The sequence below is a fragment of the Xyrauchen texanus genome, chromosome 5 (genome assembly GCF_025860055.1).
Source record: "Xyrauchen texanus isolate HMW12.3.18 chromosome 5, RBS_HiC_50CHRs, whole genome shotgun sequence".
Lineage (NCBI taxonomy): Eukaryota > Metazoa > Chordata > Actinopteri > Cypriniformes > Catostomidae > Xyrauchen > Xyrauchen texanus.
In genome coordinates this window covers 12,237,620-12,258,364 of record NC_068280.1, presented here as the reverse complement: position 1 = coordinate 12,258,364, position 20,745 = coordinate 12,237,620, and the positions used below count along the sequence as shown (strand labels likewise).

The 20,745-nt window shown below is 37.9% G+C and overlaps 1 protein-coding gene across 2 annotated transcripts in view; it reads right to left on the bottom strand.

Moving 5' to 3' along the window:
* The window catches only part of LOC127643829 (protein unc-93 homolog B1-like), a 31,447-nt gene extending 11,802 nt beyond the window's left edge, over positions 1-19,645 (bottom strand). The window contains exons 1-9 of one of the 2 annotated variants that reach the window (XM_052126737.1): positions 19,600-19,645; positions 18,992-19,130; positions 18,516-18,657; positions 16,177-16,330; positions 15,691-15,852; positions 9,531-9,660; positions 7,060-7,153; positions 5,073-5,197; positions 4,421-4,603 (exon numbers count right to left, since the gene is read on the bottom strand). In XM_052126737.1, the coding sequence (XP_051982697.1) occupies positions 4,421-4,603; positions 5,073-5,197; positions 7,060-7,153; positions 9,531-9,660; positions 15,691-15,852; positions 16,177-16,330; positions 18,516-18,657; positions 18,992-19,111 (1,110 nt within the window). In that variant the 5' untranslated portion in view covers positions 19,112-19,130; positions 19,600-19,645. Of the gene's footprint in view, positions 1-4,420; positions 4,604-5,072; positions 5,198-7,059; positions 7,154-9,530; positions 9,661-15,690; positions 15,853-16,176; positions 16,331-18,515; positions 18,658-18,991; positions 19,131-19,489 lie in introns of both variants that reach the window. The other variant, XM_052126736.1, reaches the window with a different exon arrangement.
* Between the last annotated feature and the right edge of the window lie 1,100 nt (positions 19,646-20,745).

Genomic DNA, 20,745 nt, shown 5'->3' with positions numbered 1-20,745 from the left:
GCCTTGTCTGTAGGCAAGGCCTTAATTATGTTGCCCTGCTCCTCCAAGGTTATCAGCAAGGCACAGATCTGACCAAGGTTACAAAAACATTTCTGCTGCCCTTAAGGTTCATAAGAGCACAGTGGCCTCCATAATCCTTAAATGGAAGACGTTTGGGACGACCAGAACCCTTCCTAGAGCTGGCCGTCTGGCCAAACTGAGCTATTGGGGGAGAATAGCCTTGGTGAGAGAGGTAAAGAAGAACCCAAAGATCACTGTGGCTGAGCTCCAGAGATGCAGTCGGGAGATGGGAGAAAGTTGTAGTAAGTCAACCATCACTGCAGCCATCCACCAGTCGGGGCTTTATGGCAGAGTGGCCCGACGGAAGCCTCTCCTCAGTGCAAGACACATGAAAGCCCGCATGGAGTTTGCTAAAAAACACCTGAAGGACTCCAAGATGGTGATAAATAAGATTCTCTGGTCTGATGAGACCAAGATAGAACTTTTGGCCTTAATTCTAAGCGGTATGTGTGGAGAAAACCAGGCACTGCTCATCACCTGTCCAATACAGTCTCAACAGTGAAGCATGGTGGTGGCAGCATCATGCTGTGGGGGTGTTTTTCAGCTGCAGGGACAGGACGACTGGTTGCAATCGAGGGAAAGATGAATGCGGCCAAGTACAGGGATATCCTGGACGAAAACCTTCTCCAGAGTGCTCTGGACCTCAGACTGGGCCGAAGGTTCACCTTCCAACAAGACAATGACCCTAAGCACACCGCTAAAATAACGAAGGAGTGGCTTCACAACAACTCCGTGACTGTTCTTGAATGGCCCAGCCAGAGCCCTGACTTAAACCCAATTGAGCATCTCTGGAGAGACCTGAAAATGGTTGTCCACCAACGCTTACCATCCAACCTGACAGAACTGGAGAGGATCTGCAAGGAGGAATGGCAGAGGATACCCAAATCCAGATGTGAAAAACTTGTTGCATCTTTCCCAAAAAGACTCATGGCTGTATTAGATCAAAAGGGTGCTTCTACTAAATACTGAACAAAGGGTCTGAATACTTAGGACCATGTGATATTTCAGTTTTTATTTTTTAATAAATGTGCAAAAATGTCAACAATTTTGTGTTTTCTGTCAATATGGGGTGCTGTGTGTACAATAATGAGGAAAAAAAATGAACTTATGATTTTAGCAAATGGCTGCAATATAACAAAGAGTGAAAAATGTAAGGGGGTCTGAATACTTTCCGTACCCACTGTATCTAGCCAGAGGTTTTCCTGCCTTGTCCTCTGACTCAAAGTGTGACTGTCTTGCCCTGAATAGCCAAACTCCACCTTCTGTGAAAAAATAGTATTATATCTGTATTTCAATCGGGTAAATTCTCTAAGGCCATCAGACGACATTCGGCAGTTCAGATCTGCCTCGGCACTTTTAATATTCTCTTCCAACTCCACGAGTTCTCATGCTTTGGATTTAGTTGGTGAATGAGACATACTGTATGATCCGACCCCTAAGAACCGTCATAGAGTGCCTCCCAAGCTATGCCCCACAGAGGATATTGAGGACCAGTTGGTCTCCATATAAACAGCCTTTAACATTTGCTGGAATTCAGTATTTTGCAAAAGGGAAACATTAAAGTGCTAACAATAAGATTTCCTTTTCTCCATATGTGGCAACACCTCTAAACTCTAAACCAGGGCATGATCGGAGACTAAAATGTTTCCAATTGAGCAGTCAACAACAGATGAAATGAGGGACTTAAAATATTTTTAGAATATAAAAAAATCTATTCTAGAATAAATCTTATGGACTGATGAAAACAAAATTATAGTCCCTACCAGTTGGGTTCTAATACTCAAAATATCTGTAAGACCAATATTTTTACACATCCTGTGAAGCATCAGTGTAGCTCTAGGGGGCTTACACACTTTTGCTTCACTATGATCAAGGACTGAGTCCATCGAAATGTTAAAGTCTCCTCCCAATATCATATCATGAGGGGTGCCAGCGGCTTGCAACATTCTTTCAAGATCTATATAAAAGCCCTGATCATCAATGTCAGGTGTGTAATTATTAGCCAAAACAAGACCTTGCCCCTGAATTTCTGCTAAAACAACAATGACTTCCTAACTTATCTTTAATCTGTTTGAGACATTTGAATTGTAGATGCTTATCAGTGTAATGACTCCCCTGCTATTTCTTGAGAACAACAACAAAAAAAAGGCGCTCAGTTTCCTTGGACAGTCAAACGAATTTTCAGTGAGCCAGCACATTCGGCTGCTGCATGAGTGCAACAAATGACCTAATCACTGCAATGACTTGCAAGAAATACTCCACAATACAAACTCCAGCCAACAGGGGGCATAAGCACAAAGAACATGCTGATTCATTAACAAAATTTCCCAAGGGAGTGTTACTTCACAAAACAAACTCCAGCCGCTAGGTGGAACCAGCAAAACATTTAACAAAAAAGGCACTCAGTTCACTTGGATAGTCAAGTGAATGTTCATTGAGCCGGTCCACTCAGCTGCAATGCGAGTAGCACAAAATAACTTACTCCATTGACATTATGAAGGACATCAATTGCTGGGGACATGTGAATGTTTTACAACCATCCTTAGCATCTTTTCTCAATTTGGCCGGGAACATCAGTGCAAAAGCGACCTTCCGTTGAGTAAGAATGTCTTGCATTCCTTGAATCGATCACATTCTCTTGTTGAATTCACAAAGTCTGGGAACAAGAAAATGCTGTGGTTCTTCCAAGAAAGCCTTCCTTTATTCGCGTAACAAGATATCTTTATCGGATGATCTCTGAAATTTAGCCATAATTGATTGGGGCCTGTCTCCCTCAGCAGATCGCTGAGCCGGAACCCTGTGAGCTTGCTCGATTTCCATCTTATGGCCTGTTATGTCGAGCAGACTCTGAAAGAGTCCATTCAGGAATTTCACATCCTGACCCTCTTCAGCCTCAGGAATTCCAACAATACGGATGTTATTCCACCAGCTACGGTATTCAAAGTCCTCCAACTTCTCCCAGAAATGCTCCAAATCCACCTTGGTCACCAGTGGATTAGCAGATAATTCCCTCTCCGATGACTCCAGATAATCAATCCATTTAGTTTCTTGTCATCCCCCAATCTTGTAACCACCTCAGTGAATTGTGTCTCCATTGCAGCGATCAATCAGCATATACGATCCTGCAAGTCAGCAATGACCTTCGTCAGCATTGCTGACTTGTACAACATTTCTCACAGAAATTCCCCAATTTCTCTGACCAAATTGCCTCCCAGGCTCAGGCCACCGGGGAGGTGTGAGCTTGAGCACGTAAGAGTCTTTTAATGTCTCCAGAACCCAAGGATTTTTAATTCTTTGACATATTGTCATATTGAATGTATAGATTCTCACCAGTTTATGACATTTATAATGTTAAAACAAGTATTTTGTCACGTGACTTGGCAATATGGTCCATCTTAAACTATTTTAAAAGCATTTAGCAAATTCTTTTATAATTATTTGGCAAGCAGTTTTTATTACCACATTATTTGAGAGACTACATGCAAATATTGTTTTTTTTTTATTAATTTGTCACATTGCAGGATCATTAAAAATAGTTACCAACTTAAAGGAATAGCTTTTTGCCCTGTTCACCTAAAGCTATCATATGGCTTCAAAAGACTTGCAATATAGAGTCACACGGACCACTTTTATCCTTTTGCGTCCTTTTTTAAACTTGAAAGTTGCAGTACCACATTCACTGTAGTTGCATGGAAAAGCAACTGGAATACTCTCGAATTTCTCCTTGTTTGTTCAATGGAAGAAAGAAAGTCATATGCGTTTGGAATGACATGAGGCTAAAAAAATTATAAGAGAATTTCCAACTATAACTATACTTTTTTTAAAAGGTGACCAGTGACCAGTCTTAAATATAAACTTTCTTTTAAAAAAAACGCATTTATATATTTGAACCTAAAACCTTTACTTAAAGGGATAGTTCACCTAAAATTAAAATTCTCTCATTATTTACTCACCCTCATGGCATCCCAGATATGTCACTTTCTGAAAGTGGAGATTTATAGTAAAAAAGGTTTAAATATTGATGTTTCTCACACAAAGTGATTTCATCACTTAAGAAGACATACATAAATCCACTGGAGTCATATGGATTACTTTCATGCTGCCTTTATGTGCTTTTTGGAGCTACAGGACCTACATAGCCAAGATTTTCTTTTAAAATTCTTTGTGTTCAGCAGAAAAAGGAAAGTCATACACATCTGGGATGGCATTAGGGTGAGTAAATGATGAGAGAATTTACATTTTTGTGTGAACTATCCCTTTATGGTAAAAAAAAAAAACAGAATACATGAACATGTAATGCGTCAACTACCCTACTGCATAACACACAGCCTCAGTTCTGCCAGTTTCTATTTTCTCTCACCAGCATGAATCCCTTGACAGCAAAGAGCATCTCAAATCCTGAGTAGATGAAGAATGGACAGAGCAGACGGATACGGTAGTCTCGTAAGTGCTTGAAGGGCAGCTGGAAGATGTTGCCCCAGCCGATGCTACGGAGGTCGATTTCCTCTGTGGGCCGATATGCAGCTCCACACAGCAGAAGGAACTATAAAGGGAATTGACAGCAGAGTTTAAAAAGATAGTTAAAGCAAACAAAATGAAAATCCACCATTTATGCACCTATATGACTTTCTTTGTTCCATGGAAAACAAAAGGAGATGTTATGCAGAATGGTTTTTACATTCACTGTAAGTGAATGGTGACTGTGGCAAACATTCTGCCAAATCTCATTTTGTGCTCCTTGGAAGAAAGTAATATGGGGTTAGAACAACATTAGGGTGTGTAAATGAATTTTAAGAATTCACCAGCTCATCTTTCCTAAATCACCAGTAGATTATGACTGATAAACAAAAAAATGGTCTGAAATCTGCTTTTGGCTCTAAGAAATTGGTTGATTAACAGGGTCTAATACTTGTTAGCTTCAAACACATTGTTGCTGTCACTGATTTAGTCCTCATTTTTGGGAATCAGAAATGAAAACAGAGAATAGATTATGAAAAAGATGATGCTCTTACGACGATCATGGCGAGGAAAGCTGCACCCATGAGCACACTCTCCACTTCGATTAGCAGCAGAGAGCGCGGCAACTTGTACAAAACAGTTTTATTAAAATTCTCTATCACACCTTTCCCGTCAGCGCCTGCGAGAGAAAAAGAGAGAGAAAATTACCTTTCATGTTTTTAACAAGACTGCAACAGTTTTGAAGCACAGTTTGAGTTTGTGAAACTAAATATTCAAGATCGTGTTTAGGGGGAACCAAATTTAAAATTTAATATAATTGGTCAATAAAAAAACAATACTGTTCAACCCCTAATCTGAATTTATTAGGGCAGAATTTCCAACTCGCCACCAAAGGGCGCCAGAGCTCTCTTAAAGCCATAGTATACATGTATCATATGGCGTCGCTATGTCAAACATTGCGCGTGACACAAATTTCATCATCAGCGCAGTATGCATGGACAGTCTGAGTGCAGCCCAGCTTTTCAAGATGCGCAGACACTCATGTCGTCAGTGCACGTCGTCTGCACGCACGCCTTCTGATCACTGTACTAAACGAGCACGATCACAAAACAGTTGTAGTGTGCATGCATTGCACATATTAGTATGTGCTCTCGTTCAAAAAGTATACTATTAAAGGCTAGAAATCTCAACTTTGCGCAAGATGTAACAGCATATAGAAAAATGAAGTACTGTAGCTTTTAGGGGTCACCAAACCTACTTGATTTTAGGAAAACTGATTATGCTTTCACTCATGGCCGTTATCATAAATAATCTGCACTATAAAAATAGAGGCATCCAGTTTTTAGCAGAGTGACTGATAACATTTGTTAACTGAAAAGCAAAGAATAAAAGGCCCGTTCATGCAAGAAATGCAGTTGTAGTGTACTTGCATCAAACGGGTCTATACAGGCTCGTGCTCAAAAGAGTATACTTTGAAAGGCTCAAGCACTTGACTGCATGTGACAATACAGCACACAGAAAAACTGTGACAGACGGCCTTGGCATCACACTATGGACATCAAACTTGCTTCAGTACTTCTTTCACACAAGTTATTCCACTATCAAATATGGCAAGCGGATGACCTAACACATTAAGTAGTGCTGCTGTTGATTTGAAATTTTAAATACTGGGTTAAAAAAAAACCTTTGTCGTCATCTTTTCTGAGAGCCAGGAAGAGCCAGACACATCATAACCATGGAGAGCAGATGTGCTGACTCTCTCTTTTGCAGGAAGTCAGAAGTGTGATGTTTTCTAATTCCAAAGTGACAGAATTATTTCCATCAGAGCCAACTGACTGTAAATATACTTCTCCAGATTAGATTTTATTTCGCAAGCTATTTTGTGATTATGAACCTCATGATCTTATGCACATATGTATGGCCTTGTGCTTTGAGCTATCTTTCTTTAAAAATAAATACCACTTAGTTTAATATTTGTTATCTAATGCAGTAACTTTCATATAGTTTGATGTTTGATTATTTTTTGTCATTGAATTACTCTTTTTCCAAGCAAGTCTTGAAGAGGTGAGGTTGAAGCAGCAGCTTTTGAAGTGTTAAATTGTTTTTCTACAGCCTCACAGTTTTTGTGTTATCTCTATATAGACAGCCTATTTACACTATATATTTTTGACGTGGTAGTGCCATAGCCAGTAGTGCCATTTAAAAAAGAAAATTATAATTCCAACACAACAGTTATGTGAATATATTTCCCTTTCCTTTTAAGAGTCTCTTAGGTAAAAGCAACTTCTACAAAGAGCCTGATTCACTTTGGTTATAAAAGTCTACTTTATAAACATATTTTTCAGACTTTTCTAGGTTCCATTACTGGTTCTACGTGCACCAAAGACATCAAAACCACTAAAAAGGGATATGATTACTAATGCTATGCAAATATAATACTGAGCACCTGCCCATGCATGAGAAAAAAAATCTGCCAATGGGGTAAGCAAAATAAACTAGAAAATAATTTTTTGCAGTGTGGACTGAGAGCGAGGACTTTACCACAATGTGAGACTTTGAAGAGAGTGTGATGAAAATCATTCAGATAGTAGTTAAGGAACATCACCATGGGGAACTCAGCAAACACGAAACTCAGCTGCAAAGAGAGTGAAAACTATATAAATAACTTCTTGTAAATGTACAAACCACATACACAGCCTGCATCCGACATATACAGTTGAAGTCAGAAGTTTACATAAACTTAACCAAACACATTTAAACTCAGTTTTTCACAATTCATGACATTTAATCATAGAAAGCATTCCCTGTCGAAGGTCAGTTAGGATCACAATTTTACGAATGTGAAATTTCAGAATAATAGTAGTGAGAATGATATATATGAGCTTTTATTTCTTTCATCACATTCCCAGTGGGTCAGAAGTCTACATGCACTTAGTATTTGGTAGCATTGCCTTTAAATTAATTAACTTAGGTTTAACATTTTGGGTAGCCTTCCACAAGCTTCTCATAAGTTGCTGGAATTTCGGCCCATTCCTCCAGACAGAACTGGTGTAACCGAGTCAGGTTTGTAGGCCTCCTTGCTCGCGCAGGCTTATTCAGTTCTGCCTGCACACTTTCTATAAGATTGAGGCCAAGTCTTTGTGATGGCCACTCCAATACCTTGACTTTGTTGTCCTTAAGCCATTTTGCCACAACTTTGGAGTTATGCTTGGGGTCGTTGTCCATTTGAAAGACATATCTGAGACCGATCTTTAACTTCCTGGCTGATGTCTTGAGATGTTGCTTCAATATATCCACACAATTGTCCTTCCTCATGATGCCATCTACTTTGTGAAGTGCATAAGTGAAGCAAAGCACCCCCACAACATGATACTGCCACCCCCATGCTTGACAGTTGGGATGGTGTTCTTCGGCTTGCAAGCCTCACCCTTTTTTCTTCAAACATAACGATAGTCATTATGGCAAAACAGTTACATTTATGTTTCATCGGACCAGAGGGCATTTCTCCAAAAAGTAAGATGTTTCTCCCCATGTGCACTTGCAAACTGTAGTCTGGCTTTTTTTTAATGGCAGTTTTGGAGCAGTGGCTTCTTCCTTGCTGGGCAGCCTTTCGGGTAATGTTGATATAGGAATCATTTTACTGTAGATATAGATACTTGTCTACCTGTTTCCTCCAGCATCTTCAAAAGTTCCTTTGCTGTTGTTCTGGGATTGATTTGCACTTTTCGCACCAAACTACATTCATCTCTAGGAGCCAGAATGTGTCTCCTTCCTGAGCGGTATGAAGGCTGCATGGTCCTATGGTGTTTATACTTGCATATTGTTTGTACAGATGAACATGGTACCTTCAGGCATTTGAAATTGCTTTCAAGGATGAACCAGACTTCATTATTTCTTTCTGAGGTCTTGACTGATTTCTTTTTTTCAGATTTTTTTCCCCTTTTCTCCCCAATTTGGAATGCCCAATTCCAAATGTGCTCTAAATCCTCATGGTGGCATAGTAACTCACCTCAATCTAGGTGGCAGAGGACAAAACACAGTTGCTTCTACGTCTGAGACGTCAATCCACGCATCTTATCACGTGGCACGTTGAGCGCATTAGATGTAGTGCATGTGGAGGCCCACGCTATTATTCATGGCATCCAGAGAGCGAGAACCTCACATTATAGCGATCACGAGGAGGTTACCCCATGTGACGCTACCCTCCCTGGCTACCAGGCCAATTTGGTTGCTTAGGAAACCTGGCTGGAGTCACTTAGCATGCCCTGGATTCGAACTCGTGACGCCAGGGGTGGTAGCCAGCATCAATACTCACTGAACTATCCAGGCCCCTGGCTGATTTCTTGGTTGGCCTTAAAATACATCCACAGGTACACCTCCAATTTAGTACACCTCCTATCAGAAGCTAATTTGCTAATTGTCTAAAAGGCTTGACATAATTTTCTGGAATTTTCCAAGCTGCTTCAAGGCACAGATAACTTAATGTATGTAGACTTCTGACCCACTGGAATTGTGATATAGTCAATTAAAAGTGAAACAGTCGGTCTGTAAACAATGGTTGGAAATATTACTTGTGTCTTGCACAAAGTACATGCACAGTTTTTCTGTGTGCCATATTGTCACATGCACAGTCAAGTGCTCGAGCCTTTCAAAGTATACTCTTTGATTGCGAGCCTGTATGGACCCGTTTGATGCATGTACACTTCAACTGATAGATGAACATTTCTTGCGTGAACGGGCCTTTTATTCTTTGCTTTTCAGTTAACAAATGTTATCAGTCACTCTGCTAAAAAAGTGGATGCCTCTGTTTTTATAGTGCCGATTATTTATGATAACGTGAAAGCATAATCAGTTTTCCTAAAATTGTTTTAATGACTTCAACCAAAGTGTATGTAAACTTCTGTAAACAACTGTACACACAACTGTAAATACATGGTCAACGGGAAAAAACAACAAAAAAAATTTAACTAGTGGCATTTCACACATTTGAGAAACTGTTGGTTTTAACTCACATGGAATATGATGTAGAAGACAGACTGGAAAACAATGATGTAAGTATGGAAGGCTCCTTTGGGGGGCTTCTTTTGTTCCTGGACATGTTCCTCCTTATAGTTCACATACTCATAGTACTGCTGGGCCATTCTAATACACAAAAATAAAGATGTGGGAGCAGTGTCAATTGAGCCTTTAATTAAAGGCGTATTATGTAATTGCTTCGCCATTAGTGGCACTAAATGGAATTGCAAAAATAATTAGAAAAGTTAAGAGAAATTGTGAAAATGTTGTGCTCATTGATGTCATACAACATCAGTTTATGGTGACTACCTCTTTAAGTTTCAAAAGGACACAAAAACATAATTCAGAAGTCTAATAAATTATTGGTAGTGACTCATGTCTTGTTCTGAAGAAATATGAAAAGGTTTGGTGAGAAACAAACCGAAATCTAATGTATTATTTAGTGAAAATCATCAATGACCGTTGGTCTTCTGTGCACGTTCATGAGACAGACTGCATGCAAGCTTTAGAGCTCATTGCACGAGAGCACAGCGCTGCAGCCACTTGTGAGGTGGGGTGTTCAAGAGAAACTTGTTTTGTTTCGTCTCAACAGGTCCACCAGCGATATTAACAACAGGAAACACAACATGGCTGCACATAACCAGAGAACAGAACTTACAAACATGTCTGAAGAGTTTTAGTCAAAAAATAGATGCATTTCAATTTCCAGAACTGGAGAGAAAGGCGGAATGTCTGTCACCTCTTCTCCATTCTGAACCTGTGTGTGTGTGTGTGTGAGTCTGTGTGACAGAAATCCGCCTAAAGAGACATCGACTATTTTCGTGGACAGGTGTAACATTCTCTGCCAAAAACAAATAGTTTTAACTGGCAAATGAGATGCTGGCTTCAATGTCATGTCAGACTCTGAATTATTTATGACTGTGCCAGTTCACACCCAAATATAGAACTTCGTGATCAACAGAATGTCCTGTCACTCGTCGCTGCTTCTTAGGACAAAAACTCTGATTAACATGGAAAGATAATTTTTTATTGATATAAATAATAAAACATATAAATAAAAAAACTAAATTTTTACCCTTGCTGCAGTATATAGATCGCCCTGGCCTTATTCTTATTTCCTTGGTGAATTTGCTAATTTTTTTATCAGATCTTGTATTTACTGTAGATAGAGCTTTAATTGTTGCTGACATTAACATTCACATAGATAATGAAAATGACACATTGGGATTAGCATTTATTGATATTCTCAACTCTCTTGGAGTAAGACAAAATGTAACAGCACTAACTCATTGCCATAATCATATGCTAGATTTAATTCTGTCATATGGAATTAGTGTTGATAATATAAAAACTCTGCCACAGAGCGATGACATCTCGGATCATTACCTCATCTCTTATATGCTGCAATCAGCTAATGTTACTCAATCTACACCACGCTATCGTTCAGGTAGAATTTTTTTTTTTTTTTACCACTAGCTTCAATAATATTAATCTTCCAAATATATCTCATACACTCAGTAAACTCCAAAGCACAGAAGAACTTGATGAAATAACAGAAAATATAAATACAGTCTTCTCTAGCACTCTTGATAGTGTCGCCCCCCCATCGATTAAAGAAAATTAAAGAAAAAAGACCTGCACCATGGTACAATGATCACACTCATGCTCTCAAGAGAGCAGCTCAGAAAATGGAGCGCAAGTGGAAGAATACAAAATTAGAGGTATTTCAGGGTGTATGGAAGGATAGTGTCTCTAGCTATAGACAGGCACTAAAAGCTACCAGGACAGCATATTTTAGCAAACTCCTAGAAAATACCCACAATAATCCTAGGTGTTTATTCAGTACTGTGGCTAAATTGGTTAGGAATAAAGCCTCAACAGAACCAGATATTCCGTCGCAGCACAACTTCATGAATGAACTTCATGAATTTCTTCATTGATAAAATGTAAATAATCAGAAATAAAATTTGTATTATACAATCATCTGTCATAGCACCTCAGAAAACAGTGTCTCATAATTTTCCTCATGTGCAACTTCAATCTTTCACTGTCATAAGTCACGAAGAGCTAACAAAACTTAGTGAAACGTCAAAAGCCACAACATGTTTGTTAGATCCAATACCAACCAAAACTTAAAAGAGGTCTTCCCTGCAATCTCAGAACCTCTTCTTAATATTATTAACTCCTTGCTATCCTTAGGACATGTCCCAAGAAACTTTAAAAGGGCAGTCGTCAAACCACTTATTATGAAGCCAACTTGATCCTGGAGAACTGGCTAATTATAGACCGATTTCAAATCTCCCATTTATGTTGAAAATACTAGAAAAGGTAGTATCCTCCCAAATATGTTCATTTCTACAGAGAAATAGTATATATGAACAATTTCAGTCAGGATTTAGGCCTCATCACAGTACAGAGACTGCACTTATCAGGGTTACAAATTACTTGCTCTTATCATCTGATCGTGGCTGTATTTCTTTTCTAGTGCTTTTAGATCTTAGAGCTGCATTCAACACGATAGATCATGACATTTTCTTGAATAGGCTAGAGAATTATGTTAGCATTTGTGGAGTTGAATTAGCATGGTTTAAGTCCTTTTAGCAGACCGCTACCACTTTGTCTATGGAAATGAGAAATTGTCAAACCAAACAAAAGTAAGGAGTGGCACAGGCATCAGTTTTAGGGCCTCTGCTTTTCTCAATGTATATGCTTCCCCTGGGAGACATTATCAGAAATCGTGGAATAAGTTTCAACTGTTATGCCGACGATACCCAAATTAGCAGTGTATCAATGAAATAAAGCCACTAAAATATAATTTGACTCTAGATGGATGTACCATTATATCATCTTCAACAGCGAAGAATTTAGGTGTTATATTTGATACCAATCTGTCCTTTGAAAATCAAATTACCAATGTTAGTAGAACAGCATTCTTCCACCTCAGAAATATTGCTAAATTAAGGCACATGCTCTCTGTTGCTGATGCCGAAAAATGTATTAATGCGTTCATGACGTCAAGACTAGATTATTGTAATGCATTACTGGGAGGATGTCCAGCAAGATCAATAAATAAAATTCAATTGGTCCAAAAAAACAGCAGCCAGAGTGCTGACGAGAGCCAAGAAATATGATCATATTAGCCCCATTTTATCATCGTTACATTGGCTACCTGTTAAATTTTGTATAATTTTTAAAAATTCTGTTAACTATGTATAAAACTTTGAATAGTCTAGATCTGCAGTACTTAAGTGACCTTCTACCACAATATATTCCATCACGTTCATTACGATTGCACAATTCTGGCCTGTTAAAAGTTCCTAGAATATCAAAATCCACAAAAGGAGGTAGATCCTTTTCATATTTGGCTCCTAAACTATGCGCGTGTGATATTACTTAAATATATATAAGTAATATCACACGCGCAAGAGTGCTATATGGCCCTACATCAGCACTGCTGTGATTCTGCCGCAGGCCGAGTGCCATAGGTAATTACAGCAGTGCTGATGTAGGGCTATATAGCACGATTGCGAGTGTGATATTGCTTAAAAACAAAAGTTCAATGAACATTTAAATAGTAAAAAAATTTGGAAAAACCGAGTAAGGTCATAAAAACGCATTTGTGCATGGAACTACTTTATTACGCTACAGATCAGAATCTGCCATTGCTGGTTCAAAACAAATGATGCGTCCAAACCTCCGATTGTAATTCAAAAAGTTCACTTCAGAAATAGTATCGCGGCTTGTGCTGTTTCTAACAAGTTATTGGATAAACAAGGATGGATTGATGGGTGTGTGTGTTAGAGAGAGAGAGAGAGAGAGAGAGAGAGAGAGAGAGAGAGAGAGAGAGAGAGACGGAGCGTGTGTGATCATCTGTTGCCACTCCCAAGCGTTCTGGCTGTCAGCTTTCTCAGTGGAAAAATAGCATCCAGGCAGGGATATTTCTCCCTATTTCGTGGTAGCCGAGCAAGAGTCGATCACTATAGAAACAGCGATGTCCTCTGCCATTTTTAAACAGTGTGTATCCAATGTGGAAACTCGGTAAGCGCCTCGAGTTCTGTAATCAAACAGTCCTTTGTGTCTCTCAGCTGCAATGTGCCTTAATCTTGAAATTGTTAATTTAAAGCCATTTAAAACAATGTCCTAGCTTAAGTAATGTAGTGGTAATACAAGCGCTGTTCTATGTAAACAATGATTAACGGATTCACTTTACGTCACCAACTGGCTCATATTACACACAAAAATGATCTTTTGCCACCACCTGCTGGCTAACATATGTAATTTCAAAAATAAAGACAGTAACTCCTAACAGATATGCACTGCTCTTACACCTTAGTTTAGAATGGAACGAACACAAGCGGAGTGATACACACATTGAAGCGTCCGAGTGCTGATCCTGTCAGACCATCAGTGCTCATGAAACGTCTATCGTCCAATCAGATTTGAGGACCGGAACTAACCGTTGTGTAGGGATTTATTTTGTCAGAATTTGGCGTAAACAGAATGAGAACGTGAATCCATCAAGCCTTGTTACCACTGTGCAGGCTGGTGGTGGTGGTGTAATGGTGTGGGGATGTTTTCTTGGCTCACTTTAGGCCCCTTAGTGCCAATTGGGCATCGTTTAAATGCCACGGCCTACCTGAGCATTGTTTCTGACCATGTCCATCCCTTTATGGCCACCATGTACCCATCCTCTGATGGCTACTTCCAGCAGGATAATGCACCATGTCACAAAGCTCGAATCATTTCAAATTGGTTTCTTGAACATGACAATGAGTTCAATGTCACCCAATAGAGCATCTTTGGGATGTGGTGGAACGGGAGCTTCGTGCCCTGGATGTGCATCCCACAAATCTCCATCAACTGCAAGATGCTATCCAATCAATATGGGCCAACATTTCTAAAGAATGCTTTCAGCACCTTGTTGAATCAATGCCACGTAGAATTAAGGCAGTTCTGAAGGCGAAAGGGGGTCAAACACAGTATTAGTATGGTGTTCCTAATAATCCTTTAGGTAAGTGTATATATATATATATATATATAAAATAATTTGTGAAAAAAATCAGCAGAACAAAAATCCCCAATGTTGAGCCCTGCAAACTGCAAGACCTTTAACCTATTTATCAGTCTATCAACCACCTAACAATCCCCTAGCAATCACTCAGCCAGTGCTGGGTGTAATCCAATTACAAAGCAATTAGTTACTTTAATCTTATGGCTTTTTAGTAAAAAAAAAAAAAAAAAAAAAACTTTTCAGTACATTAAGTACAAATATATTATTTATGGAAGGATAAATGTGAGGTTTGACTTTTAACAATGAACAAGAAAGAAATAGACATCATTTAAACTTTTTAGAAATGCTATTTTGCATTTGTTGAGTGTTTTAGAAAGTAATTAGTAAAGTTATTAATTTGCAATGAAGTAATAAGTAATCTGATTATAATTTATAGGAAATAAATATATATTAATAATAATTAATTACATTTATTATTAATATAAAATTATTATTAATAATAATTATAATTAATAATGCTTTAATTTAACTACATGACAGAACTTAATTGATAAACACAATTTTGCTGTAAAACAATAGCATACTGTAGGAGGCAAAACATTACCAATTGGTTTGAAATTTTCAACCCATTTCTACATATGCTTTCGAGACTGTAACTAGTCATTTTGCAATTTTACCTTGATGACAAGTTCAAATTAGCAGAATTTAATATTTAATACATCAGCAACAGCATTTAGTACATCACTTAAATCCTCAAGTGTATATTTGCAGGGAATAAAAATAGCATTTAGAAGATCAATGAATGTTAGAATTAAAAAAGAAATACTGGCCTGATAAGACAAGTGGCAGTTTTGTCAACTTTAATTGCAATTTCTCTCTCTTGGAACGTTTAAAAAGCTCATATACATGTATATTATGGTGTTGATTGTCAGACCTCTTTTACAGCTGACCCATTCTGCTTATAGGCAATGTGACTCATCTTTGCAGCAGCATTTATAATTTGTATTGTACTGCAAGAATATAATACCTAATGTTCTGTAATAATTAAAAAAACAACTACTGAACAGCATGTAATTTTCAATGATATATCTGTATATTTTTTATAGGCTATATTTTCACTAACCTATGCATTTAAGCTTCCTCACCTGGTGATGTAGTTTCCCAATGATGCCCACAGTGGAACTATGACGACTCCTATGGCGACAGCTGATGGTACCAAAGTGTAGTATCGCTCCCAGTAATTGGTTGAAACAAAGAGCGCATAGATTCCAGAAGCCAGGAACATCATCCATTTGGTGCCCAGAAATCTGTGGAATAAATGGAGAAATAAACTTAAATTGGAAAATCACGAGTGAGTTTGGGGCGATTCCTGATATAGGAACTTTCTAAACCACTGAACTTTGTAATTATCGCAAGTCATTCTTAAGTTAACACCATGGGTGTGAGATGGCCTTTGTTGACATAAACGCTCAGCAGTTGTTTCAAGCATTATGTATGGTAGACAGTAAGAGAAGAAGTGTAGCAGTTGACAAAAATCCAAACAACCAAACTGAATGTTAAATGATCGAAAGGGAATAATGAATGTTGTTATGAGCAAAATAAAGGAGAGATATAAAAAGTAATTGTATTACCTGATCAGCACAGGTGTGTAGAGAAGGCCAACAATTGGCGTAACATTGATGCCCATCAGCATTTTATTATCAATATCCTCCAGCCCTAAGGTGCCATATTTTACCTCACGGTACGTCTCATCATAGTGCAGAATTAACTGCATCTGCAACAGACCTACAGAGCACACAAAGCACTAAATCATATATTTTCTAGGAATGCACCAATGTATCGGCTGGCGATATTTATCGGCCAATTATTGACCAAACCATTGGCATATTGGTTTTAAGCATGAAAACGCAGATATTAAAAAACAATGGTTGATTTATAATTAATTAGTAACACACTTTGTAAAAAAAATCCAGAAATAATAATAGCCACAATATGTAGAAGTGTTGGTAATACTATGAACATGTAATATTATATTTTGTCTTATTCTCAAGTTAATGCAGAAAAACCATCATAAACAAACATGACAGTTGTGAAAATGGGCCTTAACTATAGGCTACATGATGAGGGAAACCATTCAAAATTCTTTGAAACCAGCAGACTTTGACTTCTGAGATAGGGTTATGATATTCATTAATGTTGCATGATTGAATTAAGACCTTTCATTGTGGCTTTAAAATTTTGGCCTGTGTTTAACAGATCCAACCCTGTTCAATAGAAATTATATATTGCTAGAACATTAAGGCTTTTGTTCCTACTTTTTTTTTTTTTTTTCATTTTTAAAGCATAATTCCTTAGTAAATCTGATGAGAAAAAAAAGGTACAGTAGGTGAAAAATTATTGGTATTCTTATCGGTGATTTTTTATTAAAATCAGTATTGGCCAAAAATTCTCATTACATTTTTAAAGCAGAATTCTTTAGTAAAACAGTGATCTGATGAGAAAATAAAGTACAGTAAGTGGCAAAATATCGGTATCATTATCAGAGAATAATTTGTTTATAAAAATCAGTATCTGCAAAAAAATTGTCATACAATTTTTAAAGAATAATACCTTAGTAAAACAGTGATCTGATGAGAAAATAAGGTACAGTAAGTGGCAAAATATCAATAAAGTTATCGGGCAACAATTTTTATTAAAATCAGTTATCGGCCTATAATTAAATCATATCCAATGTCTCTGTTTCTTTGCCCACTCTAACATTTTCTGTTTCAAAAGTGGCTTGTCTTTGAAGACTGTAGTGTACACCTTTGTATGAAATCTTCAGTTTATTGGCAATTTCATGCATTTTATAGCCTTCAATCCTCAAAACAATTATAGACTGATGAGTTTCTAGAGAAAGCGGCTTCTTCTTTGCCATTTTTGACCTAATATTGACCTTAAGACATGCCAGTCTATTGCATAAAACTCAAAAACAAACACAAAGACATTGTTAAGCTTAACGAAACAAATAGCTTTCAACTGTGTCTAATATAATGGCAAGTGATTTTTTAGTACCAAATTAGCAATTTAGCATGATTACTCAAGGATAAGGTGTTGGAGTAATGGCTGCTGGAAATGGGGCCTGTTTAGATTTGATCAAAATTACTTTTTTCAAATAGTGATGATGCTGTTTTATACATCAGTAATGTCCTGACTATACTTTGTGATCAGTTGAATGCCACTTTGGTGAATTAAAGTACCAATTTCCTTCTGAAACAGTGAAATCTGTACATTATTCCAAACTTTTGACCGCCAGTGTATATTAGAAGCTAATCACACCAGAGTTTGTTTGTTTAAAGCATTAACATAATGTTTAAGAACAAATTCTTGCAAACCGCTTTGCAACGTCTAAAACTAAACACGTCAAAGACATCCCCAATGCGTACATGCATAGATCAGAACACGTCACTAAAGATAAGAACAGATGTGCAAACTATAGTTTGTTTTTTGAGACTTAATACAAATATTTACTTTTAAAAAAAAAGTGTGAGCAGTTGCTACTAAGCAACAGCATTTTTGGTTGGGGGCCACAACACCCTGGCCACAACACTTCTTTTGTTTTTTTCACATTACAAGATGTCCCAGATTTGTCAGCTGTTCCTTGTCTTCAGTCTCAGACATGATGAGACATCTTTGTGTGTGAAAGCATGCCAATTAACTTGCTAAAAATTACCAGAACAGTGGATAGCAAGTATAGTATGACATCCAAAAAGCATGTCATATTTATTGCCGTTGGCACTGTACATGATAAGACAGTAGACATTGACATCACACTAATACGACAATTTGAAGAGTGACGTCATAGTTGATGTCGCACTTAATGTGGGATCTTTTTAGAAAGCAGTAAGCAGACTTTGAAAAGTATGATGTGGTTTCAGGACTGAATCATATTATGTGTCTGTGATGTGTAGTGCGTAACAGTGCAGCTGACCCATGTAAACACTGTAGATAATCATTCCTCCGCAACTGGCCCCCACCACATTCTTCACTACGCCCAGCCGCTTTCGTCTGTAGTACTTGCGCTCCTCCTCCTCCTCATCATAGTCAGGATGTGGGCCGAGAAACTCCTCCACCTGCCAAAACAATGGAAAGTTAGGTTTTTCAATGAAACTTTTTGAATTTAATGATAATATAATTTTTTTAAAAATACATTTTATTTTAAAAGTATGCAAAATATATTTTTTTCACTAATGCAGTCAGACTTTTGAATATTTTTTGCAACCCACTGAATAATAAATATTTACATTTTAAAAACAAAGATTAAGTCATTCCGAAAAGAAAAATGTTTCCTAACAATTATAATAACAGTTTAATAAAAAAATAAATAAATTAAATCACCTGTTTAACTATGTAAATAATTTGTTTTTGTTTATAACTCCACGACAAGTCTATTATAAGGTACAGTACCTGTCCCTGTATGTTGCCTTCAAGATCGGGTGAATGCACTTCGTCTTTTCCGCCAGCAGGAGGCTCGCCATTAATTTCAGCCTCGCTGACCACGTTATCTTCAGTGATCACTGCTGCCATCTTCTGGTCGCTTTGCTTTCTAACAACAAAAGCAATGCTATGGATTAATCCCTCAGAAACGTACAAATAATCTTTATTTTTTTTCCCTACATATGTGACATTAAAGTAGAGCGAAAAAATATATAAAAATGCGCAAATGGTTACACGTTGCTGTAATGTTACCTACAATGTTATTTTTAGAGTATTATTCTAAGTTTGCTGTTTGAGTAAGGGCAATTTATCAGATGTGCACAACAGGTGTACAAACGAATTTATCTTATGTCAGAACAGTGTTAGTTTAAATATATTAACAGGTAATGAAATATATATGCATATAAAACATAACGCGGATGATAGTCTACAAACATTAAACATTAACTAAGAGCAAATATAACTTACCGAACCGACTGGAAACGGTGCACTTCGCACCAGAGACAAAGACTTGCAAAGTACTATCAGTGTTTTTAACGAAAGTTTAAAGAGTTTCAAGTGATTAATGGAACATTTACCGTATAAACAACAGCGCGCTGCCTTCATGAAGAAAACAGAAGGAAATGAAAGTTATCTCCTAAGTTCCCTATTTTCTTAAAGGTATAGCGACACGAAATATGAGTCATTCGGATATTAAACAAGAAGATGATTTTCTAATCTTTTATTACCCCCATATGTTTGAGGCAGTGAATCTTAAAAGAGAAAAACTAGCACAGCTGTCAAGATGCCATGGTAACTAGTAATTTAAAGCAGTCTGCAATAGACCTTATTCTCGAAAGTCCTTATATTTCAAGCGTTCCCACCGTTGAATTTTTTTTTTTATAAAACATTAGAAATAGACCTTATTCAGAGTAGCGCCGTATTACATTTTTGATGGGAATGAAAACGACGCCGTAAGGGGATATACATTCTCTTCAATATCACGCACTGTATAAAGTTGTATAAAATATCCTAATGCGCATATAAGAGGGTTTTTTTCTAGGTTTTTTGCACGCGCACACACACACACACACACACACACACACACACACACACACATAGAGAAATGAATGGGTGTCACACACAGTCACATACACACAAAGAGATAAATAAATGGGTGTCACACACACATCAAAGAGATCAAAGAACAAAAATGTCTGAACCCAATATATGTGGTTAGGTTCCTTGCAGACAAAACATGGCACCTTTTTGTTATGGAAGAACGAAACTTTCCCACAGCTCTGAGTTATAAATGTGGTCTTTTGGACATTGCTCACAGTTCATTCTGTGGCAGCGTAACCAGTCCTACTCGACCCGCTCTGAGCAGGATTCGAACCGGCGTCTCCGGCATGGGAGGTGGGCACGCTAATTAGGAGGCTAAAGCCCTTAGTGTCAGTCGCTAGTGTGCCTCTTGAGGCCAGGTGAGTGAGATTTACACACTGCAAAGCTATTATATACCAGCTGGCTCCCGTTACACTCACCCACCTAAACCTCACTCCCATCTGGGTCACGGCACCACTGTAACCGGTCCTACACGACCCACTCTGAGTGCGACTTGAACCGGCGTCTCTGGCATGGGAGGCAGGTGTGCTAACGAGGAGGATAAAGGCTACAGCCCCTATCGTCAGTCACTAGTGTGCCTCTTGAGGCCAGGGGAGTGAGGTATACACACTGCACAACTATCA